A 25954-nucleotide genomic window follows, 5' to 3' on the forward strand; every position below is an offset into this window, starting at 1 on the left:
GTGCCCTACTTTAAGATTTAAATAAATAAATAAATATTTGTGACATTTTACTTTATTTCTACGTAAAATTATGCCTTCGGTAATACTTAAAAAAAAAAAAATTATAGAAATATTTTAGTTGAAACCTTTTTGTATTTTCCATTTTTTTAAGAAGATAATTCTGGTTGTAATATTCAATTTCTAACAATATCTTATTTGGGTTTATATTACCTTCATACCGGTACCGGTAATGCCAAAAACGGCCACTGCGAACGCCACATGTCCTATGTGATACATAATATGTCAACTGTATATTATCAAAGACAAATAGTACTTCGGAAATAATGTTCAAAATACTATTTTCCAAATAATATTTGTAATCTGCAAGTATGTTTTAGTACTTAAAAGGAGAAAAAAGCTGAGGTAATCGGCTAGTTTCATCGTTCATTGAGAACGGGCTGGACGCTGGGCGCACCTTCCACCATCGTTCCCTTTCCGCACATAATGGTGCATAGGCCACTGCATTGGTACACAAATTGCAGCGTATCTTGATCATTTCTGTTACATGACTCGCCTACAGTCTGTATTAAATGCTGCAGCGAGACTTATTTTCGGAATCTCTAACTTCAGTCACATCACTCCACTACTTCGGGAATTACACTGAATACGTTTTCCACAGAGGGTGGAATACAAACTCGTAAGACTTAACAATAAAACGCCAAATTTTGGGCGTTTTGAAATGGGCCTTTCGAATAATCGAATAAGTTTCGATTTCGACTGAAAATCTTGGTTCGATCGGTCACCAAATTATCGTAAACAATTGTATTCTGAATAAGTTTCAATTCACACGTCACTTTTTTAAGATTTTAGTTTTCGCCGGGTTCGCAAGTAATAGCCTCGTGTGGCCAGTTTTCCGCCATCGTTCGATTACAAGAAAAAAACAAAATGTCGGTAGAGGCGACCTACATCGATATTTATAGAGAAAGACATGGCACGATCAAGTCCATCAAATACTTGAAGATGGACATGTCAAAAGTAGGAATAATCGGCGTGCGTGCATGAGAAGATGTATGAATGTAGAGGAAGCGAGGTCTGTATGCCAAGATAGAGTGTTATGGTGTTATATCCTCTCTGCCTACCCCTACGGGGAAACGGCGTGATGGTTTGTTGTTGTTGTTGTTAATACTGACTTACTAATACTAGATGAAATGTTATATAATATGTATATGTTAATATTTCGCTACGGCGTGCGATAGCTCGCTGAACAAATTCCCCATAATGGCGCCTTCGGGAAAAGTCCCGCGCGGAGCAAAAAAAATGACAGTTCTCGAACGCGAACACAACCATCAGCCATTTCGCAAAAAAATAAGTAATTCAAGTATTTTATATTTTCTCCTAATGATTAACATATCGCGCCTGTAGAACGAAAACTTTAGGCTAGGCTTTGTTATCAGAACATCAAGAGAGTTTAAGTCTGTTGATGCATTAAAAATATTGACATGACCCTTGAAAGAAGCCAGTTAGAATATGGGTCCAAAAACTTTTAAAGATTTATTTTGCATTGTGCCAATCAATTTTAGAGTACGGTATAATCGGTTGGGGTGGTGCGAGTGACACAGTTTTAAATAGTGTATTTGTTGCACAAAAATCCATCATTAAAATAATACTCAGAGTCCCGATACAGACATCTACTGAAGAAATATTCCATAAATCACAAATTATGACACGAAAACATTTATACGCTAAAACAATACTCACTTTTAGATTCAAAAACTACTCTTACTCAAATGAAAGACATAACCCCCACAATACATCACATACAAATAATATAATCACTAGATCCTCAACACATAAACAACTTAAACAAATACAAACTAATACCACTTTCGGACAAAGGGATTTTGAGTATTATTCTATTAAAATCTATAACCTACTTCCACTATCTATTAAAGCAATTAGTAATGGATAGTGGAGCTAGGTAGAAGTAAAATGGATTGTCTCATTCGCCCATACCAATGCAGAATCAACTGCTCCACAACTGTATAGCTTATGTTAGGTTTTTGTTGTTTTCATTGTGTGTTTTGTAATATAAATAATATAGATATACATAAATACCTTGTTTTTAAAACTGTCTGAATATTTGTTAATTATGTTTGTTTTTAAGTTAGTCTTCTTTGTTTATTCTCAAATGTAATTTAAAAAAACTAAATTGTTAAGTGTCCTCGGCACGGGAAATCCCAGTGAGGTCACATTATTTTTATTATTAATTATAGTTTGTAAGCGAAAAATATGAACAAATAAACAAATAAAAAATTGCAGCGTATCTTGACCATTTTTTTGTTTGTATATGAAGGTAGAATGGAGACCATGGGCAGACAAAAGAAGTGTTAAAAGGCCACAAAAAAGATGGGTCGACGACATTGCCTCTATTGCCGGTAAAATGTGGATGATGAACGCGGGTGATAGAAAGGAATGTCGACGTTTTGACGAGGCCTTTATCCAGCAGTGGAGAGAATAATGCTGAAGAAGAAGATTAAATTGGAGTAATTACGATGGATAGTATTGAACTTTCGAATGTGGCCGCTGGGTCGTTTTATTAATAAGTCGTTATGGCGAAAAACCCCGAGTAAAAAGTTCTCGTAATTATCATGACGTCTGGGATCGGGCGCAGCGGCGGGAAGACATACAAGATGGAAATTAAAAATGGAACGTATGCCAAAAACAAACGTCCATAAAAAACAGCGCGGAAAAATATGCACAAATTATCCGCTGCGAATATATATTGCACTTTATTCAGATAAGATGGAAAATGCATAGAAAAAATGTGTTTTACGCTAATTGCGTTTGGAAAATGGGGTTTCTTCTGAAAAACAGTTGTTTAATAGAGTCCTGGGTATTTTAAACATTTTTAAATAAACAGACCATCCCGCCGAGAGGATAAAACGTCATATAACTTTGTATTTGCATGCAGACCTCACTTCCTTCTTCATTCATACTCTCTCGTTTACCGCACCGAGAGCGTTTAGTATTTTGGAAGAGCGTTTAAGCTAAGGACAAAAACCATTTTCAAGAGAGGAGTTAAGGACTGGATTTTCCTTAGTGGGAGGGATTTGAGTGGGAAACCCCTTGACGATTTTCCGAATGTTTGTGTTCACTGTTGACCGTATGTATGTGCCGTATATTTTGTTTTTATTTTATTATTGTTATGTTTCTGATTCTGTATAATATTTGTGATGATATACGCATTTGTCTGTGTCCCAACTTAATACAGGACTTTTAGTCCCGTGGAGTTGGGACTTATATCTCAAATAATCTGTAGTAAACAACCATTACGTTAACAACCACGCCAATTATTACGACTTTTGACATGTCCAACTTCGACATCATATGGTAAAAATGCAGTCATTAATAGACTTCACTCTCTAGGCAATGAGTACCAGGACGTTGGTGACTCATTTTACATGAAATTTAGTACATTTAGAACGGCTCTTCTTCTTTATTTCATTGGTAATAGTTCTAGGTAACTATTTGTTACTATTGTTACTTCTTTATTAGTGTTTTTTTTTTCTTTTTTCGTTTCTTTCTTGAATTAATTTATAAGTACACAATATTTCTCTTCATCATTTTTTTTACATCATTTATATTTTTTTACATAAATACTCGTATATACAAAAACATTTAAGTTTGTAAGTGAAAATTCTTGATGGAAGTTCAAAAATAAAATAAAATACTAAAACTCATTAAAATAGCATTATATTAATTCATTAGTTAACCCAAAGAAAATTTGTTGATAATGATCCTTAAGATAAAAATAACTTTATTTAATTTACTTACATATAACTTTGAATTGTGTATCCTTACTTCTGTTCTGTATAAATACATTTAACTTTTTAATAAAGATACCAGTCTCGAAGATGTCGCGAAAGCGATGAAACCGGTCACTGGATATTCCAAATTTGTGGATTAAAGTATCACTCGTGTTTTATTTATATAATAAAAAAAATATATATATATACTATTATCTAAGTATTAGTTTTAAATAATAATACATATATATTATTTTTTTTATGTTATTCAAAATTGTTTTCTTAGTTTTTTTTTAACTGGTTCAAAGTATTTCTAATACCAAATTATCTTTTTTTTATCGATAACTCTATAACTGGTAATATTTTATTCTTTTATATAGTGTTTCATTTTTAGACTTTCTTTATTTGTTAATTAATAATATTGTTTTAAATGCTCTGTATTACTTATGCTTACATGTATGTATATTTAATTGCATTTGTAACTAATATGTAAAAGGCACTAAGTGCCGTTTATTTCAATAAAATTAAATTAAATAAAAATGTCCATCTGTAGTATTTGTCGGATTTGGTCACGCCATGTCTTTCTCGGTCTTTTTTCGATTTCTGCATCCATCAACATTCGCTTCGCAAATCTTTCTAGCCGTTATTTCACCGTCTATTCGCTCTACATGTCCAAATCATCGCCGATCTCTTTTCTCAACACTTTGTATCCCGGAGCCGTGTAAACACGTGATTATATAACCACGCGTTGTGTCCCGGTCCCGTGTTTTCTCGTGGTTTACCAGCTGTCTAAAAAAGTGCATTTTATTGACATGTGGAGACTTTTTTTAGCACTTTTTCGCTGCTGGTAAACCACGTGAAAACACGGGACCGGGACACAACGCATTGTCTATGTCTTCTGTATGCGGATGATGCCGTGCTTCTTGCTAGCAGCAAAGAAGACCTTCAATTCTTGGTAACAAAAGTCTACGATGTATGCAAGAAAAGCGATTTGCTTATGAATGTTGATAAATCAAAAGTGATGGTTTTTGAAAGGGACGAAAATATAACTAAATGTGAGATCAGCATGAACGGAGATATTCTGAATCAGGTAGAAGAATTTGTGTACCTGGGAGGTATGTTTACTAGGGACGGAAAGGCCGAGAAAGATATTGAAAGGAGGGTGAGTGCCGGGAACAGGGTGAACAGTGCACTAAAATCTACTTTGGCAAACAAATGTTTATCGCAGGAGGCTAAACTAGCAGTTCACAACGGAGTTCTAGTGCCAACTCTAATGTATGGGAGCGAAGTATGGAATTGGAAAAATAATGATGAAAGTAGGTTGAATGCTGTCGAAATGCGATCCCTTAGGAATGTGTGGTAAAACGATGTATGATAGGTGCACAAATGTCGAGATCCGTGAAGTGTGTAAGGCTGAGACATGCATTATTGACAGAATCAAGAAAGGGGTGCTGCGTTGGTTTGGACATGTAGAGCGAATGGACAGCGAAAGAACGGCTAAAAGGATCTACGATGCAAATGTTGATGGATGCAGAAAACGAGGAAGACCGAGAAAGACATGGCACGATCAAGTACTTGAAGATGGACATGTCAAAAGTAGGAATAATCGGCGTGCGTGCATGAGAAGATGTATGAATGTAGAGGGAGCGAGGTCTGTATGCCAAGATAGAGTGTTATGGCGTTCTATCCTCTCTGCCTACCCCTACGGGGAAACGGCGTGATGGTTTGTTGTTATTATAATCACGTGTTAACACGGCTCCGGGATACAAAGCGCAAAAAAAGGTGTGAGGCCCGGTATATGTGCGAACATTACAACGTGGCTCTGCATAAAGGCCAATGTTGGCAAAACTATCATACAACAATGAATTGTTTAATTACAGTGAAACCTCTATCTATCGTTCCTCGAATAATCGTTTTCCCGGATGTGTCATTTATTTCTTACGACTCAGAAATAATTTCATATAAAACATACAAAAATTGATCGCATCGATCGATTCTCTATCCACCATTTTATCGCATTCATCGTTTGAATTACGATGCGTATTTGACATGTTTTAATATTTTGTGTATGTTCTAATGCGCAGAACGTTCGAAAGAGAAAGAAGGATATAATGACAATGAGGAAGTTCAGTGGTTTTTTTCAATTTTTTTATTTGTTAATAGACTGTTAAACTAAGTCAATTTTTTTTTTTTTTAATTTTTATATATCGTATTATCGGCGCTACGATTTTTCAAAGTTTTGTATTTCTGAAATAACTCCGCGTGTAACGTCAGAGGTTCATTTCCGCTTATTCTGATTCAGTTCTTCCTATTAGTCCAGAAGCGACAAGCAGACCGGAAATCTTCCATAGCTCTCAGATCATAGGTTGGTTCACATGAACCAGTGACGTCATTTAAAGTAGTGCGTTTTTATCAAAATATTTTTTATTATTTTTTCTGTACATTTTCAAGAAACTTTGTCGTAAAATTTATTGCTCTAATTTTTACCCCGCGTAAAAAAACATTTTTCGTATCCAATTTCCCATAGGGCTGAAGTTCCTCATTGGAACAAGTTAAGGTTTCTGAAGATGATTGGCTAAGACTTGATACACAGACGAATTTCAACAATTTTGTTACATTCGACGACAATATCCCAACGTGTGAGATAGACACTATCGAGAGGTCGTGTGACGCAAGGTCGAAGGAGACAGCTGAAGAGGTCGATGTTGATGAAGAGGAGCCGCCGCCTGTACCTTCATTTTCAGAAGCATGCACCATCTTCGAAAGATCAGAAACATTCTACTTTTTTTATATAGGAGTTGCTTTATTATTTACCTTGCTTATAATATACAAGGTTTATATTTCAAAAGTGGATTTTTCTGCAATTAAATTTCTTTAAATTTATCTAAACTGTTGGGATCAGGAGGGATATACTAATGTGGGCCAATCAGGAACTTCTCAGCATTTGCTTATGTGGAGAGGAAACCACTCAAAACTCTTCAGGAGAAGCCGGCCTGTTGGCAGCAGTCAACAGGCCTTCCGTTCCACTAGAGGAATGTTCGGCATTTTCTTCCCTACTTTGGTTTATTTTACCAATTTCCTGCACTATATTGATCATGTATGATACTACCTCTCGTGTGAGTTCTTTATTACCTATCACCGATGGGATGTCGCATAGATCTTCACCCAGGCTTCTGCATCGCGCCTCCAGCTGTTGTCTTTGAAAGCTGAAAAGGGGGCAATGCATCAACAGGTGAGGGACATCTTGAGGAGTTTCATCGTCGCATGGGCAGCTGTCGATTTCGGAGAGCTTGAAGCGATGCAGGTAGCTCATAAACCCACCATGACCCGTAAGCATCTGGGTGAGCTCGTAGCCAGCATTCTGCATTCTCCTGAAATCATAGGCATGGAAAATGGTAGGGAAAAACATTTTAGTTATGCTTCCGGTAGGTTCGCTTAAATAACGATCGTTCCAGACTTGAGGGGTTCTGCTTCTTATAGAAACATTCTACTACTCACATTCAATAACTGATGCCGAAAACAATATTATTTGCAAAGCCGAAAATATAATGTTGACTTACGGGAATAAAACGGTAAAAAATAAACGTCGATAAAAGATTATTTCCAATGCAATAAACTTTATTTTTTTTTTGTTTTTGTTCTGTTTTCTAATTTTATTTAAATATATTTATTTACACCTGAAACTTGTCTCTTTTTTAGAATTTGAACCTGCCAATGGTAATGCAGATTTCCAGGGCGGTATCTTTACCCGATCTTATCTTCTTGTGTATTGACCTCTTATTCCCGCATTCATAGTTTATTTCACTAAGTCCCCCTAGAGGTTTTACCGTATTTCAAATAAATATGAGAAGTTTCAATTGATTTAACCAAGTATTCTCATAACTATGACACTTTTAAGAAACCCTTCACAAAGCATGAAATTTCACAAAAATGGGCCTTGTACAGGGTAAACTCTATATTTATTCGGCCGGAGCTCAAAGTTGTAATACTCAATCTCACCCATCCTTACATAATGCACGAAACTCTACATGTGTACGTAGTTTGAGCGCACATTCGCGAGAGAGATTGCATTCAATATTTTTTTGTTGTTTAATAATTTGTATATTTTATAACAGTTAATTCGGACAAGTGCAAAACTCCTTCTAGGGAAGACTGACAAGAAATGGGATGAATTTGGGAAAAAGAGAAGGTTTAGTTTCCAATACAAAGGATATAATATCTCTTAATCTATCTTCGTTGGGGAAACGTAGAACTGAGATGGATATCATATGCATTTTCAAAATACTTATCTGTTGCAATCAATTTATTTTCTCGTTCCCAACCATGTCACCAGAAGTCAAAATCTGCTATTACTCAAATCTTCTAAGAGCGACTTTTGTTTTTATGCCCCAAAGTCCAGAATGTGTAAATTAGTCAAATCGTCACACAACTTGGAATTCTTTGGAATAAATCTTCCGGCTTTTCGTAGATCTCTACTACTTCTACCATCACGCCATTTCCCCGTAAGGGTAGGCAGAGAAAATGGACCGCCACACACGTCTATCCTGGCATGTATTCCTAGCTTATTCCCAGTCATACATCTTGTTATACATGCCCTTCGGTTTTGTCTGCTTTTGGCATGACTAGACATAAGATTTTGGTTTATCTGATCACGCCACGCCTTCCTTGGTCGTCCTCGTCTCACGTTACCGTTTATTTTCGCCATGTATTCTTGTTTTACCATTCTTTTGTCGTCCATTCGTTCTACATGACCAAACCATCTCAGAGACCCTTTCTTAATCTTATCAATTATACTTGAGATTTACACTCTCGCCTGATTTCATCATTTGTAACCCTGTCATACATTGATTTCTAGAGATCGCATTCCAACCGCGTTCACTCGGCTTTCATCCTTTCTCTGCCAGTTCCATGTTTCACTTGGGTGTTACATAAGTGTTGGGACTAAAACTCCACTGTGCACTGCCAGTTTTGCTTCGATTGACATATTTTTATTAGTAATTACTGTGCTTAGTGCGCCGTTCATTTTGTTGCCCGCATTCACTATCCTTTCAACATCTTTTTCTACCTTTCCATCTCTTGAAAACATGCTTTCCAGATACACAAATTCTTTTACTTGTTCGAGACATTCGTTGTTTACATTTATTATGCAATCAGTAACCTCACCTCTCCTTTCAAATACCATCACTTTTGGATTACTTTCGTTCATCGCCAATACGCTCTCCAGGCATACATCATACATTCTAGAGACTATTTTTTGCAAACCCTCGTTGCTGCTTGCTAACAGAACTGCATCATCAGCATACAACAAGCAGATCCAGTAGATCTCTTCACCATTAATTCACACAGTGTGGGATGAAGATGGATTAGCATGGGTCAACTCAAAATGTTATATGACGATTCTTTTCGACATTTTATAGGCATGGTACCAGGGAGAGGGTCAGATAGAATTTTGTATCGAATTCCCTTATTAGAATTTAAGGTTCGCCAAAACTGATTCTAACCAACAAAACTGTCGTTTTTGATCCGAGTTGATTGCCACCTGAATGTTGAAATGCAAAAAGGGACTTTCATTGAGCAAGGTCCCCTTCACAATTTCATCAGCCATTTTTTCCCCAGATTCCACAGTAGAAATTGCATTTCCACACCATTAAGTCTACGTTTATCCTTGTTTTCTTCTAATTCCATACGGGTCAATCATATCTTCGTTAAGGCGTGAAATAAAGGTTTTGGGTCAGTATGAGAAAACATGGTGTTCTAAAATAACTTTTCTTTCATTTCCAGGTCTCAGAGCTTAGACGAAAGGCTCTACATGACCCAGTCAGAGGTTTACCAGGTAGCGTGGCACCCTGGATCCAATACGGATACTCATCTCATCGTTCTTGTAGCTGATAATACATTCAGGTGCGTATTTGCATAACATACAATATTGTACATCGGATATGGTTTGTTGTTTGAAAAGCTAAAAAAATATTTATTGAATTTTAACTGTTTTTGTTTTATATTAGTATCTTTGGCTAAGCAAGGCAAGCCTTCCAAATGGTACAAATTTACATTGGATATAGTTATACAACACATTTTACGTATTACAATTATCCTATAGTTAAACCAGTTGTAGCTTCGAAAAAATATTCCTTCGTCCCACACCAAAATATCAAACAATTAAGTATAATATTCCTCCATTCCTTCTCTTTTCCTCTTCTCATAATTTCTTTGTTTTTTTCCTCGCTTCAATTCTTCATTTAGTACTTAAATCTAATCTTTATTTTCCCCTTTCTTTTCTCTTTCCGTTTCTCGTTTCCCCTGTTCTTCCTTCGTTCCTTTCCTCCAATCTCCCTCCATATTCCCCTTTGTCTTTACATTTATATCTCCAATTCTACTATCCTCCTAAAATCTATTCCCTCTACTTCTCATTCGTCTTCTGGTCCTTACCGTCAACTCTCCTCTTTTGTTCGTCTTACAATTTTTCCATTACTCATGTTCTCCATTCTTACTTTATTCCTGTCATTCCCTCCTTTTATCAACTCCTACTTCAACTCCCAAACATCAACTTCTCCATTCTTCCTTTCCTCCATTCTTTCTCTGTTCCTGTTCTGTTCTACTTTCTCGACTCCTTAATTTCTTCTTGTGACAATTTCACCTTTCTTTCGTTTTTTCTAACATCTATTCCTCCAACCCTCATGTCCTAACATTCATTCCATCTTCCCCCATTCTTCGTCTGGTCATTTCCTTCAACTCTCCTTACATTCATTTCTCCGCCATTCTTGCTCTCCATTATTTTTTAATTCATGTCCTGTTCGCTTCTTTAACTCCTGCTCTCCTTCATCCATTCCTCCACTCTTCCTCCACTCTGCTCGTCTCACAAACCTCTCTCGCTGCAGGGTATACGACGCGCCGACGGGGCGCTGCGTGCGTACGCTGGCGCTCGGGCGCCGCGGCGCCCCCGCCCGCGGCTTGCGCCTCGGCCCCGTGCTGGGCGAGGCCAGCGTGGCCCTGGCACTGGCGCCCCCGCGCGGCCGCGCCCCCCTGCTGTGGCCGGCTCTCGTGCTGCGGGGCAACGGGGACGTATGCCTACTGGACGTGGGCTTGGAAGACAAAGGGTAATCAACATTGCTCATATTTTATTACCTAATTATTTATTAATCATCACCATCATTACTTTCCGCAACTAATGGTGGATAAGGCATCGGTAGACATTGGGAACGAATGTTCATACATTTTTAGGTCTAACCAGTAGACCCAAGCATGCTGATTTAAAAAGCCTGCGTGGATCATAGGTTTGCCATTACTGATCTAGAGCAAAATATTTGTAATAAATATCTAGAATAAACTAATAATAATATACGTGTTTTCAATGAATTTCTGTTTATAGGGAATCCCGTAAGGTACATGGTCCTCTCCCCATGTATCCACCGGCTGACGACAACTACGGAGTGGAGTCCTGTTCCATCCTGTCATTGGGGAGCCACTTGGTGTGTGTGGCGACTTGTGGAGGAACTCTATACCACTGCGTCTTACTCCCAGATGAACAGGACAATGAAAAAGTAAAATTCGTATTTCAATATTTATGCATGTACGTTAGAGTATGCCGATGATGTATGAAGCGTTTTTAATTTTTTTAGACATCAAAGTGAAAGGGGTCTAAAAAGTTACTACTTTTGGCCCTCAACCGAAGTTTGAAGTTTATCACTGTCTGTGATTTTCCCCGCTGCATTAAAGAATAATGCTCATTTAAAAAATTGTTCCAGGTCAACTCAAACAGCAATCAGCACGATGTCCAAATCCAAAACCAATCACTTTATGTCATCGAGGCTATCGAGTTGGATCTTGGCTTGAGTCTGAGTGACGCTGATCTCAGCTACTCGTGTCCAATCTACCTAACTGCGGTGAGTATCAAACAATTATTTGGCTTTTTGTCCCGAAGTTTGGAGGTTCTCAATAAATTGTTTGTTATGTAAGAGTCAATTTTGTATTCAAATTCCTTTTAATGACAATAAATAATGTATGTCTTTGAGTAGTATTTTACATGCGGCCCGCAGTCAATTTTTACTCATTTGTAATGTTTGCCCAAGCGCGTAGTAAAACCATGTTTAAAGCAATTTGCATGTGTCTTATCAACAATACTTATTTCGTTTGTTTATTTGGGATTCTTACAGCTATTTACATAAAAAATAAGTAGAAATATATTTTTAATACTAGAGTCAATAAAAAAAATCCACTATTAATCTTATAATATAAGAGAAGAGTTTATAAAATTGTATGTGTGCGACGTTTGTATTCATATATGTGTATATGAATGTGTGTGAATGAATTTGTGAGGGTGTGTCGGTGCGTAAATAAAAAACTGATTAAAAATGTGTATAGGAGAGAACCATATCCATGTGCTCAGTAGCTGCAAGACTTGTTGTTATCTTACTTCTGTTATTATAAATTGGTTTTTGAAATATCACTTAAACTTTAAACTTCACTGTTAAATCAATAAAAAAATTAAAAATGTAAATAGGGGCTAGATTTCTTGCAAGACGTGCTATTATCTAGCTCCTATGTCATAATTGTTATATATTATAACTGGAGACGAGGAACTAGAATCCCAACCGTCCATGCGCTCTGTAGCTGCAAGACGTGCTGGGATATTTATTTATTGTACAGCGCCCTTGAGGTGATATTCACAAAAATGGCGCTATATAGATTATCCAAACATTTATATAATTAGGTAAGAGGTTTGACTATAAAGAAAATAAATATTAAATTAAATAGTTTATACCTACTTTTGAAACCTTTTTAAAAATATTTTTCTTAAGTAATGTTATGTTTTGATTGTATTTTAAAAAAGTATAGTAAGTGTCAAAACCTTATTCTAAATAAAGCATTTTAAAATTTAAGTGGTACATATTGAATGAATAATGTGCAACGAGTCCCATATATTAAGATAATTTTTATTTATTTATTAGATAATTTTAATTTAAACTTTTCATTTTAATTTTAACTTTTACTTTTAATTTTAATTACTTGATTTCAACTCTTAATTTATACTTACCTACATCTACTACCTGCATCGAATAATTTATTGTTAGTTGTGATTTTGTTTTAATTAAATTGAAATGTTCATGGAAGCAGAGAGAGAGGGAGGAAAGTAGAGTAGCTTTACAATGTCTTCTCCTTTTTATGAACTTTTTATGTAATATTTTTATTTTTACTTTTTTAGAATTAAATTATTTTTCCCCTCTCCTCCTGCATTCATTAGTGTGAAATCTGTAATTGGTCTTACTTTTTAAAATTGTTCTTTTGTACCTTGTTTTATATAAAGACTATGATTTCATTAATAAATAAATAAATATAACACAATATGGAACCACAAGATACAGTGCATACGATGGATTGTCAACAATAAACAAGCTAGGTAAGACAATACGCGTGCATTGGTGCAAAATGAACATACATATTATGTGCACTTATATAATATATATATTAATATAAATAAAATATAAGATCGGTATATATTCGAACGACAAAAATCACATGTCACAAACAGTCATCATCGTAAGCTCGACAGCCCTGGGTGGGCCTCGGCTGAATCCAAGAGTCTCCTTGCCAGCCTGCAACACTTCCTCTCCAGTTCCTCACTTCCAACACTGCCTTATCTGCTCTGATGCAGTCCATCCATCACATGTTGGGCCCTCCTGGTCTTCGTCGTCTCTGTGGCACACGGAGATTTATGCGCTACCAGGGGTTTTCGTCGTCCTGGTGTCGTCTAATTACCTGGCTAACCCACCTCAAGCGCCCCACCCAGATGGAGTTGATTATATCCAGCGCTCTGTAGATGTGTAATGTACCTCTCATTTATTTAGATATTTTTTTAAAACCTTGATTGTCATAAATAAATTGTCTACATTCCAATAATTGCTAGTGTAAGTGTGTCATAAAGCCATCAAGTGGTTTAAACGTTCATATTTGATTTGAATTTTTTCTGTTTTTTTCTCAGGACGAAGGAGTGAAGAACAGGTATTTCTGTTCTCATGAGACAGGAGTTCACACAGTCACTGTACCGTTTGTCAACCAGATTGAAGCATTCTTTGATGGAAGCGACGGTAAAATCCTCAATATTTGTTATTTATTCACAGACTTTAATGGGGTTTTGTCTATCCATGACACATTCGGATGGCATCGAGAGATAAACACCATCTGCTTGAAAAAATACTCATAAAATCACTGTAAAAAAGATTAGTTAGTGCATTTTAACATGTTTGAACAAAGACGGTAATCTCAACCATCGATCTGAAATGAGTTAGACATGGTGATGGATAGAAAAACAAAAATAATATTGACAACGCGAAAGTTTTGGAGTATAAATGGCAGTATCTCATACATTTTTGACTTTTTGTATTTAGTTCCTTAATAACAACGGCAGTCTCCTTTATGTTACCGAACAAAAACCTTAGTTGCTGAACAAAAACTGTTCCAGAACAAAAACCATTTACAACAATGTTTGAGTATGTCCAAATGCTTGCAGACTGGCTGGATTTTCTCCCTAGGGAGTTGTTCATATTTAAATTTATTTCAACAGAGAGGGAAAACGTTTTTGAGAAGGGAATATGGAAGTCTAGGCATTTACAGGACTTATGACCTGTCATTGGCTGGTTTATGTGGCCACTTTACACACTGTGTAACATTCACCATTCTGCCCGTGTTTGAACATCCACATTTCCTCAACTCTTAAACAGATGGAAGAGTCTTAACCTTCAAATATTTTTCGATTTTCTAGCTGATATAGAAATGCTTCTTCCTTCACTGAACCAGTCCAGCACGGCCGAATACTCTGTCTGTACCAAGACCAAAAGTTCCAGCCCTAACCCTCCTCTGGGACTAGCCGTGTCCTACTCCCCCCATGCGGTTTGGGTGCTGCTGGGCAAGGGACAGCTGCTCTGCCGGCCCCTGACCGCGGGACATAGCCAACTGTTGATGGACTCGCATCATTCTGCGCGGGAGTACCACAGGGGTCAACTCTCGGTCTCCTTAAAAGAGGTAAAAATGGATACAAAAATGGTTGCCACCACTATATTGCGAAGAATAAACAGTAACATTTTGGCGTTGAGGAATATTAGGAAAATTACAGGAAAAATAAAAAAGGGCTAAGGACGGATAGATCTTACCCCACTGACGTCTATCTAGCCTCAAACCTCCCAATTCCTCCATTTATCTCTCGCACAACCTCATATTGCAAATGAATCGGGTTGTTGTCCTGTGGCTAGTGTCTCGGACTCACGGACCAATGCTCCGTGGTTCGAATCCCACTCTATTCCAACTTTATTTGTGTTTTCTAATAGTGATTTATTTACAACTTGTTGAAAATGAAATATTAGGGTAAATCATAAGAATGCAAATATTTTTTTATTTATTTAAAGCATTAACTTTGTGGTCAAACATTTTACTAAATTTTATTAAATATTTGTAAATAACCACTTACCGACTTTTCTATGTCTACCGGTTTCGAGACGTACCCATCTCTTCGTCAGGACACTAATTAAACCAACATGCAAAATTTACTTTACACCTTAAATATAAAAAATATAAGACCTGCATTTTAATAAGCACATGCACTGATTAGGACAAACATGTACTCATTAGATAATGAAAATATTTTATGTTGTTTGAGAAATAGTTGAAAAAAGGGAGGGGTGAAGGGAGGGGCGTGAGTTTAATAGGTTTAGGGTGACCATTTAGTAAAGTATATCAGATATGTATGGCCTCGTAGTGTAATGGTCAGAGCGTTTGCCTACCATGCAAGAGGTCTCGGGTTCGATTCCCGACACGGTTGATATGAAACACTTATTTAAAAGGGTATTTTCACACTAGATTATTTCATTGTCCCTGGTAAGACTGATCATCTTACCTTCATGCAACAAAAATGACCAAGATATGCTGCGAATGGTTACCAATGCAGTGCCCTATGCACCATTAGGTCCGGAAAGGGAATGATGATGATGAAAATAGAAATTGAAACATTTACAGTAAACAATGTTTTGAATTTTTTTTTAATTTATCTTTTTTACCTGCAATTTTTTAGCTGTATCATTGTTCACCAGACCTTTGAATATTATTCTCTTTTACAGATGCAAAAGGTGCCATTTGACATGCACATTCGTCAGATACTGAAACACGACCTTACACAGCCACTACTGAAGATGGCCACGCAGACTGAACCTCAAGCTCAGGAATGTTTCGAGGTTAGTTTTAATACTTACATATTTGCATAGAGTAGAACACATTTTGGAAGGAGCCTGAACGAGGCGCTAGTGTTAAAATGGATGATGATTGAGGAACATTTAGCTTCACATAGATTAAATAACGATATATCAAACGATGCCTCATATTTAAATAAGTAATACATCATTTTGACGAATCAATCGACATAAAAATTTTACATGTAGGTCATAGCTATGATTTTCTTATTTAAAATTGATAATTGACAGCTTTGCTCTGCTTGAACTAATTCAAATAAAAATACCAGCGGTCTGATTCTAGATATATCTTAGAAAAGAATAATAAATAATAATAACTAAAGAACATATAAGATGTCTGAGCAATAATAATTTTTCAGAATTCGCAAATCATCTTATATCCGAAAACCATGAATTTAATCAAGAAACGTGTGTAGAAATTTTGCACGTCAATAAAAATGGTTTTTGTTTAGATAATTTAGAACGATTAGAAATTAGTAAAGCCATTAATCAAAAACTTTAAATAATAAATAATCAATTAAATTTAAGTTCGAGTCCTCTTTTAAAACTATTCCCGTTATGATTTATTTTATCTTCTTTCTTTCAATTTTCTGTCTCCTTCATACAATATTTTATTATATAAATAGCAACGCGTGTAATTATAAGTTAGTTAAATTCCTGACGATGAGGTAGTAACCTCGAAACCGGTCGAAGTGTAATAAAAAAATAAAGTGGTTTAAACAAATTTATAATCAAATAAATGTAAAATGTCATACCACAAAGTGAAAAATGTTTTTGATAACAATAATATAGTTAATAATTATGTTTATTTTTTATTTTTTTAGTTTTAAAGCTGATTTCATAAAATTTTGTTGATTTATAAGTCAAGCATTGTATTAAAAATATCATTAACATGCCAGATACCAATGATTTTTTGTGTGTCAATATAAAACACTCCTTAGACGTCACTTAAAAGTTCTGTCGTCACTTTTGCTGACAACTGTCATTCTAATCAAGCAATATTTTTTTTATATGGGAGTTGCTTTATTACCTTGCTCATAATATACAAGGTTTATATATCAAAAAGTGGATTTTTCTGCAATAAATCTAATGAAAAAATCTTAAAATTTATCTAAACTACTGGGATCAGGAGGGATATATTAATGTGGGCTAATCAGGAACTTCTCAGCATTTGCTCACGTGGAGAGGAAACCACTTAAAACTCTTCAGGAGAAGCCGGCCTGTTGGCAGCAGTCAACAGGCCTGCCGTTCCACTAGAGGAGTGTTCGGCATTTTGTACCCTACTTTGGTTTATTTTACCAATTTCCTGCATTATATTGATCATGTATGATACTACCTCTCGTGTGAGTTCTTTATTACCTATCACCGTTGGGATGTCGCATAGATCTTCACCCAGGCCTCTGCATCGCGCCTCCGGCTGTTGTCTTTCAAAGCAATATTTTAAGGACTATAGTAATACTGTTTACTAAAAAATTAAAAAATAATTATATTTAAAAAAATATGAGGCTAATTATTGAGAAAAGTAAAAGGTCAAAATACCTGTTATACTTTGTTTCATTGACTATAGCAAGGCATTTGATTGTGTCGAGCGGAAAGAGTTATATAAAGTACTGGATGAAATGTCAAAAAACTATTGGAAGTTTATTATATTACTGCCCAGTGTAATTAAAAATATCATTCTCACAATATTGACAAAATTACCATTTGCTCATATCAACTATTCTTGTAGATCTAAATCAGTGGTATATAAGTTCCTGACGTCACTGTGTGACTTGTGTATTTACTAACTAACCCGAAATATATTTTTTAACTCATTTGGTGAACCCTCATAATGATGATCATCCAATCGCTAAAATCATCGAATTTTCGCAGCTGCTGATTCACGCCACGCACGTGTTCTACGCGGAGCACTTCAGCAAGCTGGAGCGCGCGCGGGAGGAGCTGGACAAGCGCGTGCGGGCGCTGCGCCTGCTCAAGGGGCTGCAGCTGGGGGAGGCGCGCGCGCTGGAGGGCGCGGGGGGCGCCGGGGGCGCGGCGCTCGCCCTCCGCGAGAAGGTCCGGAGGGCCACCGAGGCGCAGAAGCAACTGAACCAGAGGTAGGAGCGACTTGGCTTTACTAGATTGTGATTACACGAGACAACTCAATATGATAGTTCTCAATTTTGAGTCCTGTATAGAACTTTGAATGAGTTGAGGCGCTCTTCCTAACATATAAGAATTTTTAAATAGCGATGGTTTTTTGCTAAAAATGTTATTTGTTTCTTTGCTTTTCACAGGTGCAGTAAGGTTTTAAGAGCTCTCAAGCAGAAACAGAGTACGCCATCTCTAGCTGAGAAGGAAATGAGTACAGAACTGAAGCAGGCAGAACTTAGAACTAAACTCTTCAAAAGGGAACTGGACAAGATCAACTATAAGGTCATCTGTCACAGGGAAAAGGTAAACAGATCGTGTTGAAACTGGGTTCGGTCAATGTTAGAAGTAGCGCAATTGACCTCGAAATGGCGTCCGTTATTACCTGTGTAAGATTTCGTTGGTGGTTGGAGGGGAGCTCCTACCTCAGTTGGAAATGAACAGAAAAAATTATGTTGATTTTGTTTTAAAAATCGGCGTAAAATGAACACAAATATAATGGAAGATATAAGGTTAGGTTTCATGTCAAAATTCTAAGAACAATCTAACAGGTTTATTTTTTATTTTTTATTATTAATAAAACATACACAAAAAGTACAGATTATACTCCCAGGGCTGGTATTCCGAACGCGTTTACAGCGCGCTATAATGCGTATTTAGTACGTAAAAACGCGCTATACCGCGCTATAATTTCATTTGGAATACCAGGTCTGGAGTTATTAAAGAAACTCATTTGGGACCGTACATAAGAAAAAACATTTTTTTGACAATACATAATAATTATACATATTACTACATCCGAAATAGAAAAAAAACATTATTATACAAGAAACATAAAACACCATCTATGAAAATTCAATAATAATTATCACTATCAAAAATATTTAAGAAATATTTTTTGATTGCGACACTTCTGGATTTTTTATTCAATTTTTCGTGTTTTAGATCATCGGGCAGTTTATTATATTCGGAATGGCCAATATTTTCCAAGGACCTACTTTATTTTATAGGACATTTAAATGAAATAATATTTTTTTGCTCTCTTATTTCTGATGGTATTTCCTTATTATATAACTGTACAGCTCACAGCTCGGTGCATCAACGAGTTCTGTGTATTTGTTTTCCTACGAAATGGCAGTCTTACTTCGTTTTTATTTCTTGTTTTATATACGTGTTCACATTGATTAGAAAAAACCTTTTGAGTCAACTCTTTTGAGGTATAATTATTAATCATTTTATGAACAAAAAACATTACATTAAAATATATTAGTTGACGTACTGTCATAATGTTTGCTTGTTTCAGCATCAACTTTATTCTAATGTATTTATTTTTTCTCAAAATTACTCTCATAGCCCGGCCTATTTTGTAGAACAGTAAGTTTATTTTTTTCCCCTTCAGTTGCCAAAAACAAAATACTACTACAATAATTTATATGAGGCACAATAATGGAGTTATAAATCATCCAGCACGAATCTGCAGTTGGATATCTTCTGCTTCTTCCCATAAGAGAAACCTTCCTTGCTATCTTATTTGTCACATATCTTGTATTCTGGGAAAAAGTCAATCTACTACTACTACTACTACCATCACGCCATTTCCCCGTAGGGGTAGGCAGAGAGAATGGACCGCCACACACGTCTATTCTGGCATACAATCCTAGCCTCTTCCACATTCATACATCTTGTCATACATGCCCTTCGGTTCTGTCTGCTTTTGACATGACCAGACTTAAGATTTTGTTTTATCTGATCATGCCACGTCTTCCTTGGTCGTCCTCGTCTAACGTTGCCGTTCATTTTTGCCATATATACTTGTTTTACCATTCTCTCGTCGTCCATTCGTTCTACGTGACCAAACCATCTCAGAGACCCTTTCTTAATCTTATCAATTATGCTTGTTTTAGATTTACACTCTCGCCTGATTTCATCATTCGTAACCCTGTCATACATTGATTTCCCACACATTCGTCTAAGAGATCGCATTTCAACAAGTCAATCTAGAATCCATAATAATCCCCAAATATTTTATCTCTTTCACTTCCTTTAATAGTTCTTCATCCCATCACTATTGTTGGTGAAATAGGGATTTTTTTATTTCCTATGTTCATAAACTTAGTTTTATCTGTATTCAGCTGAAGTTTATTCTCCAACACCACATCCCGAACGCATCGATCCTCTTCCTCTCGTAGGCACGCATCGTTCACGTTTCAGCCCCATATAGGAAAACGGAGAATACCGAGGCTTCCATCAACCGCTTTTTTGTGTTTATTGATATTCCTCGATCTCGCCAAATCTTCTCCAAACGGTTCATTGCTTCTTTGGCCATTTGAATCCTGTGACCAATCTCAGGTCTGCAACTGCCGTTGTTGGAGATAAGCGAGCCGAGGTACACAAAGTCATCTATCAGTTCAAGGTCTCGCATCTGTCTTGTCCTTAGGAGACTGCCAGCTCTGTCTACAATCATTAATAAATGCGTTTGTAGTGTCTGGAGTCGATTATTGTAATGGTATCTACGCAGGTCTACCAATGAATAAAATGACTCGCCTACAGTCTGTATTGAATGCCGCAGCGAGACTTATTTTTGGAATTTCTAAGTTCAGTCCTATCACTCCACTACTTCGGGAATTGCACTAGCTACGTTTTCCACAGAGGGTGGAATACAAACTCTGTTGGCTTATGTATAAGTCACTGCACAACTCTGCTCCAGAATATCTAAGGGAACTCTGCATTCCAGATGAACTAGTTGACAGGCGTCTCACGCTTAGATCAGCTATGTCTACGGCGAGAGGAAAAGTTATTATACCTCTAGGCAAACAGCGCACTAAATTTAGTGAACGCGCATTTGCGGTTGCAGGCCCTATGGCATGGAATGCTCTCCCAGCAGAGGTGAAAGTAAAGTGATGTTTCGGAAAAAACTTAAAACCCACTTGTTCTCTAAATCATTTGAATAAATCCGTAGCATGTGTCAACAAAATAAATTGTTTTAATTAAATTACAAATTTAAAATCTTCAATATGCGAGGCTGTAAAAGTGAAGTGATGTTTCGGAAGAAACTTAAAACCCACTTGTTCTCTAAATCATTTGAATAAATTCTTAGCATGTGGTGACAAAGTACATTATTTTTCTTAAATTAAAAAGTTAAAATTAAATTTATATCTTTATATAATCACTTTGTAAAGCGCCCTTGAGGTATTATATTATGAAAATGACGCTATATAAGTCATCCATAGTTAATTAATTAGCTTTGTATTACTTTGATTTATTTTCAGAGCCAGAGCCTCACTCTCCAACTATATCCGTCTGAAGGCTTCTGCTAGCTCGGTTTCATCTTTGGCAATCAGTGTCGTGTCGTCTGCATATCTCAGATTTGACACTTGTTGACCTCCCACTTTGATACCACCATTCCACCCATCCAGCACTCTTCTCATAATATATTCACCGTAAAGGTTGAAGAGTTTTGGCGACAAGATGCAACCTTTACATTCTTTACTGGATCTTAGTTGTTCTTTTTTTATGTTTTAATGTTGAATATGAATAACTTACTGTGTTTTATATAAAACTCAAAAGAACTGCAATCCAGAAGACTGATATAGGAAGAAGATATTCTAATCTAAATATTGTTATGTTTTTTTTTAATAATGAGGTTTGCCATCTAAATAAGAAAATATTTACTCGCCATCTCTTTTTTTAATGACGATTGTAGTATAATATGTATTTTTGAATATGTTTTTTTTTTATTTGTAGATGCAAGAATGGGATTCCAGTAAGTTGAAGAAAGAAATTCTCCTGGGGAAAAACCACACTGAGATTATCAAATCCTCCTTAGAGAAACAGTGAGTTTTTACAAACACACCTATTTTAATAGGCATAAAAGATGTTTTACAAAATTTAAACCATTGAAAGAATCGCACGTTAAATAGAAAACAAAAAACCATCAGGCCATTTACCCCTGGGGGTAGGAAGAGAAGATAGAATGCCTATGCATCTCGCTTTCTCTACATTTATACATCTTTTGCGTCACGATGATTATTCCAACTTAACCTGTCTGTCTTCAAGTGTTTGTTGAATTTGCTCAAGCCGTGTCTTTCTCGGTCTTTCTCGTTTTTTACATCCATCAACATTCATATCACAACTCCTTTTAGCCGTTCTTTCGTTGTCCAAACCAATGCAGCACCTCTTTCTTGATTTTGTCGATAATGCTTGTCCTTACAGAATGCACTGATCTCACAGATTTGCCTGAGAGATCGCATGTTGACAGCATTCAATCTAGTTTCATTCCTATTGTTACAGTTCAATACTTCGCTCCCATACATAAGGGTTTGCACCAGGACTCCATTGTAAACTGCTTATTTTGCCTCCTGCGACAAACATGATTGATTGATTGATCCGTGGTTGATTTATGTTCTCCATTCACCCTGTTGCGGGCACTCACCCTCCTCTCAATATTTTCCTCATTTTTCCATCTCTAGTAAACATGCTTCCCGGATACGCAAATTCTTCTACCCGATTCAAAATATCTCCGTTCACAAATCAAAATTTAAGATTTGTTCAAAATAAAAAATGTGTTATTCAAAATAAAAAAAATTATCCAAGCCAGGTCCACCGCCGCATCTTCAAGACGCTCAACACAGGAGGATGCTGCGTCCGTTCTCGGACTTCAATGTTAGTTATAAAATCGAACCAGCTTATACCTAATATTCTTCTCAAGCACTTACTCTCAAAACTCAGAAGTTTGGCATTTGAGCTTTGGTAAGGTGCCAAGATTTACACCCATATAAGAGTACTGGCATTATACAACAGTTGAATAGTCGAATTTTTGTGTTGACCGAGTATAGACTAGAGTTCCAGACAACACGCATCATGTTAAAAGTTGGTTCAGTAATTCCTAGGCAGGTTGCGAGCAGGTGCACGCTATCATCCTCAGTTATGTGAACTCCCAAGTATTTAAAGCCGTTAACTTTCTCAATATTCTGACAATTATTATAGAGAGGCTGATCAGGATCAGGACAGGATTGTTTGCAAATAATCAGTATTTTTCTCATTAATATTAAGAAGACCTGGATGAGTTGAGTTTTCCTGCAGTTTGTCAACAATTTCCTGAAAATCAGTCTTTTTCCCCATAAAAACTGTCAGCAACAAAGGTCTCCTAGCACGTCAGTCATATGTGACTTAGATCATTAAATTTACTTCAAACCATCGACTATGGTCCAATCGGAAGTGAAATATTAAAAAAATAAGAACATTGTTATATATTTTTTTTTATTTTTTTATTTATTGGGGATATCAACAGTAATATACATGTAATAAAAATATAACAAATAACATATACAGAGAATAAAACCAATGACAGATATCCACAGAAATACATTAAATACACGTACAATACATACTAGTGTGTTTGTGTGAGTGTAAGTGAGTGAGAGGGTGGGTGTGTGGGTGTTATATTGGAAAGAGGGTGTCAGGTATCGAAAATATAAATATATATAAAATATGAAGAATTAGAGATAAAATTTAATAAAATAAAATAAAACTTTATTATTGAAACTAAGTATAGGACAAAAAAGGATGTTTTAAGACGTGCATTTTAAATGTTATTTTTTTACAATCAAATGGATCAATAAGGGGAAAGTTCAAATTATATTCACTAGCAAAACGTTTAAGTGGAGAGTTCTGGGCATAGTTCGTACGAACTGCTGGCACATGAAATAGAGAGCTCGACGTGTGACGGGTGCGGTAGCCGGGGACATTTAATGTTAACTCCGACAAAAGAGCCGGACTATCAAGGCGTCCACTGAGTATGTCATGAAGCACCCCCATGTCCAACAGTAGACGGCGATCTTCTAAAGTAAGCAAGTGGTGTTTTTTGCAGGAAGACATATAATTGAGATCGGTATACCCGCATCTCCAGTTAAGATGTCTAAGAAATGTCCATTGAATTTTCTCAAACTTTTCTTTATGTGTGACATATTGTGGAGACCAAACAGAAGAGGCATACTCGAGCAAACTGCGAACATGAGCAAAGTAGACCATTTTAATGTATAATATAATAATATATGAGTGGATCCTATGAGAAAAAAGTATCCGATTTTTAATTGACTCTCCTGATAAATTCACTTATTTCAGTCAGCATTTTTACATCTAAATTTTTATACCACTCCGGAAGGCAGACCAAAATTAAGATGGCTGGATAATGTGGAAAGTGGCAAGTGGGAAACTGACGGACTGGAGAAGAGCCGCGGGGTGCAGGGAGGAATGGAGACAAATTCTGGAGGAGGCCAGGGCCCACAACGGGCGTAGCGCCACTGGTGAATGATGATTTTTACATTCAATATTAATTGTTTTATTTTTTTTCAGAACCGAACAAATTAAAGAAATCATCCAGCAGATTAACATTCTCAAGAGCGAGTTGAACATTTATTAGATGACTGTCATTATTATTTTTAAGTTTTAATTCAAAGCACAGTGAAACTCCAATTATCCAGGATTAATCATTAAATTGAGGCAATGTTTTGAAAGAAAATGCAAAATGTACTCTATGATCACTTTTTGAAATACAGCAAAATAAAATCACATTAAAAACTTACTTTAACTTATAATTATTATAACATCTTTTTTATTTCCTGATAACGATCTTGGTATTTGGCAATCCGGATGACTGGAGTTCAAATAAAGATCTTGCTTTATTTTTGTCGTATGTATTTTTCTTTTAATTATACATTTTCTTTTAATTTTCCTTGAGTACACAATTGACAAAAAAAGTGTTGTGTTTGTTTGTTTGTCAGAGTAAAGATTAAGGTGGAAAATCTTTGAAAACTTGACAAGTTGAAACTGTTGAATAATTATTATTATCTACAATGTTTTTAGTTTGTCCAAATTTTTGTAGACAAGGACTGGATTGAACTCCATGGGGAGCTGTTAATATTAACATATTACAACAGAGTTGAAGAACATTTAAGAGAAGGTAATATAGAAGTCCAAGCATCTACAGGGTTTATGACCTGTCATTGGCCGGTTTAAGTGGCCACTTTACATACTGTAACATTCACCATTCTGCCGATATTTGAACATCTATATTACTTCAATTCTTTCATCCCAGTCCTTGTCTAGAAAAATTTGGACAAACTCCAAAATATTGCTGACAAATCCACCTGGTCCATGAAGAAGTATAAAAAATGAAAATGAAAAATGTTTTTGAAATAATTCAATCACATGAATCTCACCGCACAGTTTTGCGTTTAGTTAAAGGTTTCAGCTCTTTAACTTCGCAAACATCAACAGATGAAAGAATTGAAGGAATTTAGATGTTCAAATATGGTCAGAATGGTGAATGTTACAGTGTGTAAAGTGGCCACTTAAACCAGCCAATGACAGGTCATAAGCCCTGTAGATGCTTGGACTTCTATATTACCTTCTCTCAAATGTTATTCATCTCTGTTGTAATATGTTATTATTTTAATCTATGTTTTGGGAAAAAAAATTCAATTAGATTTTCAAAAAAATTATTATTTTTTGTATGTTTGTATACTTGTAACATGTAAGGTTTGTTTCAATAAAAATTGTTGTAATTTTTACAAATGCTCTTTTTCTCTTGATTACCTACATCTGTGTGTGGTTTTCTTAATGCGTCAGTTCTTGTGAAAGGTTCGGTTGGTCGTATGATAAACCCTTACATTTAATTATTTACAAAATTAAAGAGCTTGCTGAAAAAAATACCGAACATGTAAAAAATGAAATTGCAATGACATGGATGCACACGATCGTTACATGGAAAATGAGCGAGCAGATGAATCAGCGAAAAAAGCT

General features: G+C 36.0%; 1 protein-coding gene across 1 annotated transcript; it reads left to right on the forward strand.

Annotated features, from left to right (window-relative positions):
- Positions 1-9565: 9565 nt before the first annotated feature.
- Positions 9566-25307, forward strand: LOC148278592 (nuclear pore complex protein Nup88-like). Its single transcript, XM_088231171.1, has 11 exons — positions 9566-9686; positions 10664-10882; positions 11155-11326; positions 11531-11668; positions 13765-13870; positions 14545-14804; positions 15893-16006; positions 17894-18117; positions 18298-18457; positions 21896-21984; positions 24506-25307. The coding sequence occupies exons 1-11, from the start codon at positions 9595-9597 to the stop codon at positions 24570-24572; spliced, it is 1641 nt and encodes a 546-aa protein (XP_088087297.1). The 5' UTR covers positions 9566-9594; the 3' UTR covers positions 24573-25307.
- The last annotated feature ends 647 nt before the right edge of the window (positions 25308-25954 follow it).

This window comes from Micrasema longulum, unplaced genomic scaffold, assembly GCF_059751315.1.
Source record: "Micrasema longulum isolate JH-2025_06_02 unplaced genomic scaffold, ASM5975131v1 h1tg000858l, whole genome shotgun sequence".
NCBI classification, from domain to species: Eukaryota; Metazoa; Arthropoda; class Insecta; order Trichoptera; family Brachycentridae; genus Micrasema; species Micrasema longulum.

What these genes read in the sequence shown, in the direction of transcription:
- LOC148278592 (XM_088231171.1), top strand. Translation starts at nt 9,595, where the DNA reads ATGACCCAGTCAGAGGTTTACCAGGTAGCGTGGCACCCTGGATCCAAT. An exon ending in ATTCTTTGATGGAAGCGACG is followed by an intron (nt 13,871 to 14,544) that starts GTAAAATCCTCA and finishes TCGATTTTCTAG; the next exon opens with CTGATATAGAAATGCTTCTT. An exon ending in TCATCTGTCACAGGGAAAAG is followed by an intron (nt 18,458 to 21,895) that starts GTAAACAGATCG and finishes TTTTATTTGTAG; the next exon opens with ATGCAAGAATGGGATTCCAG.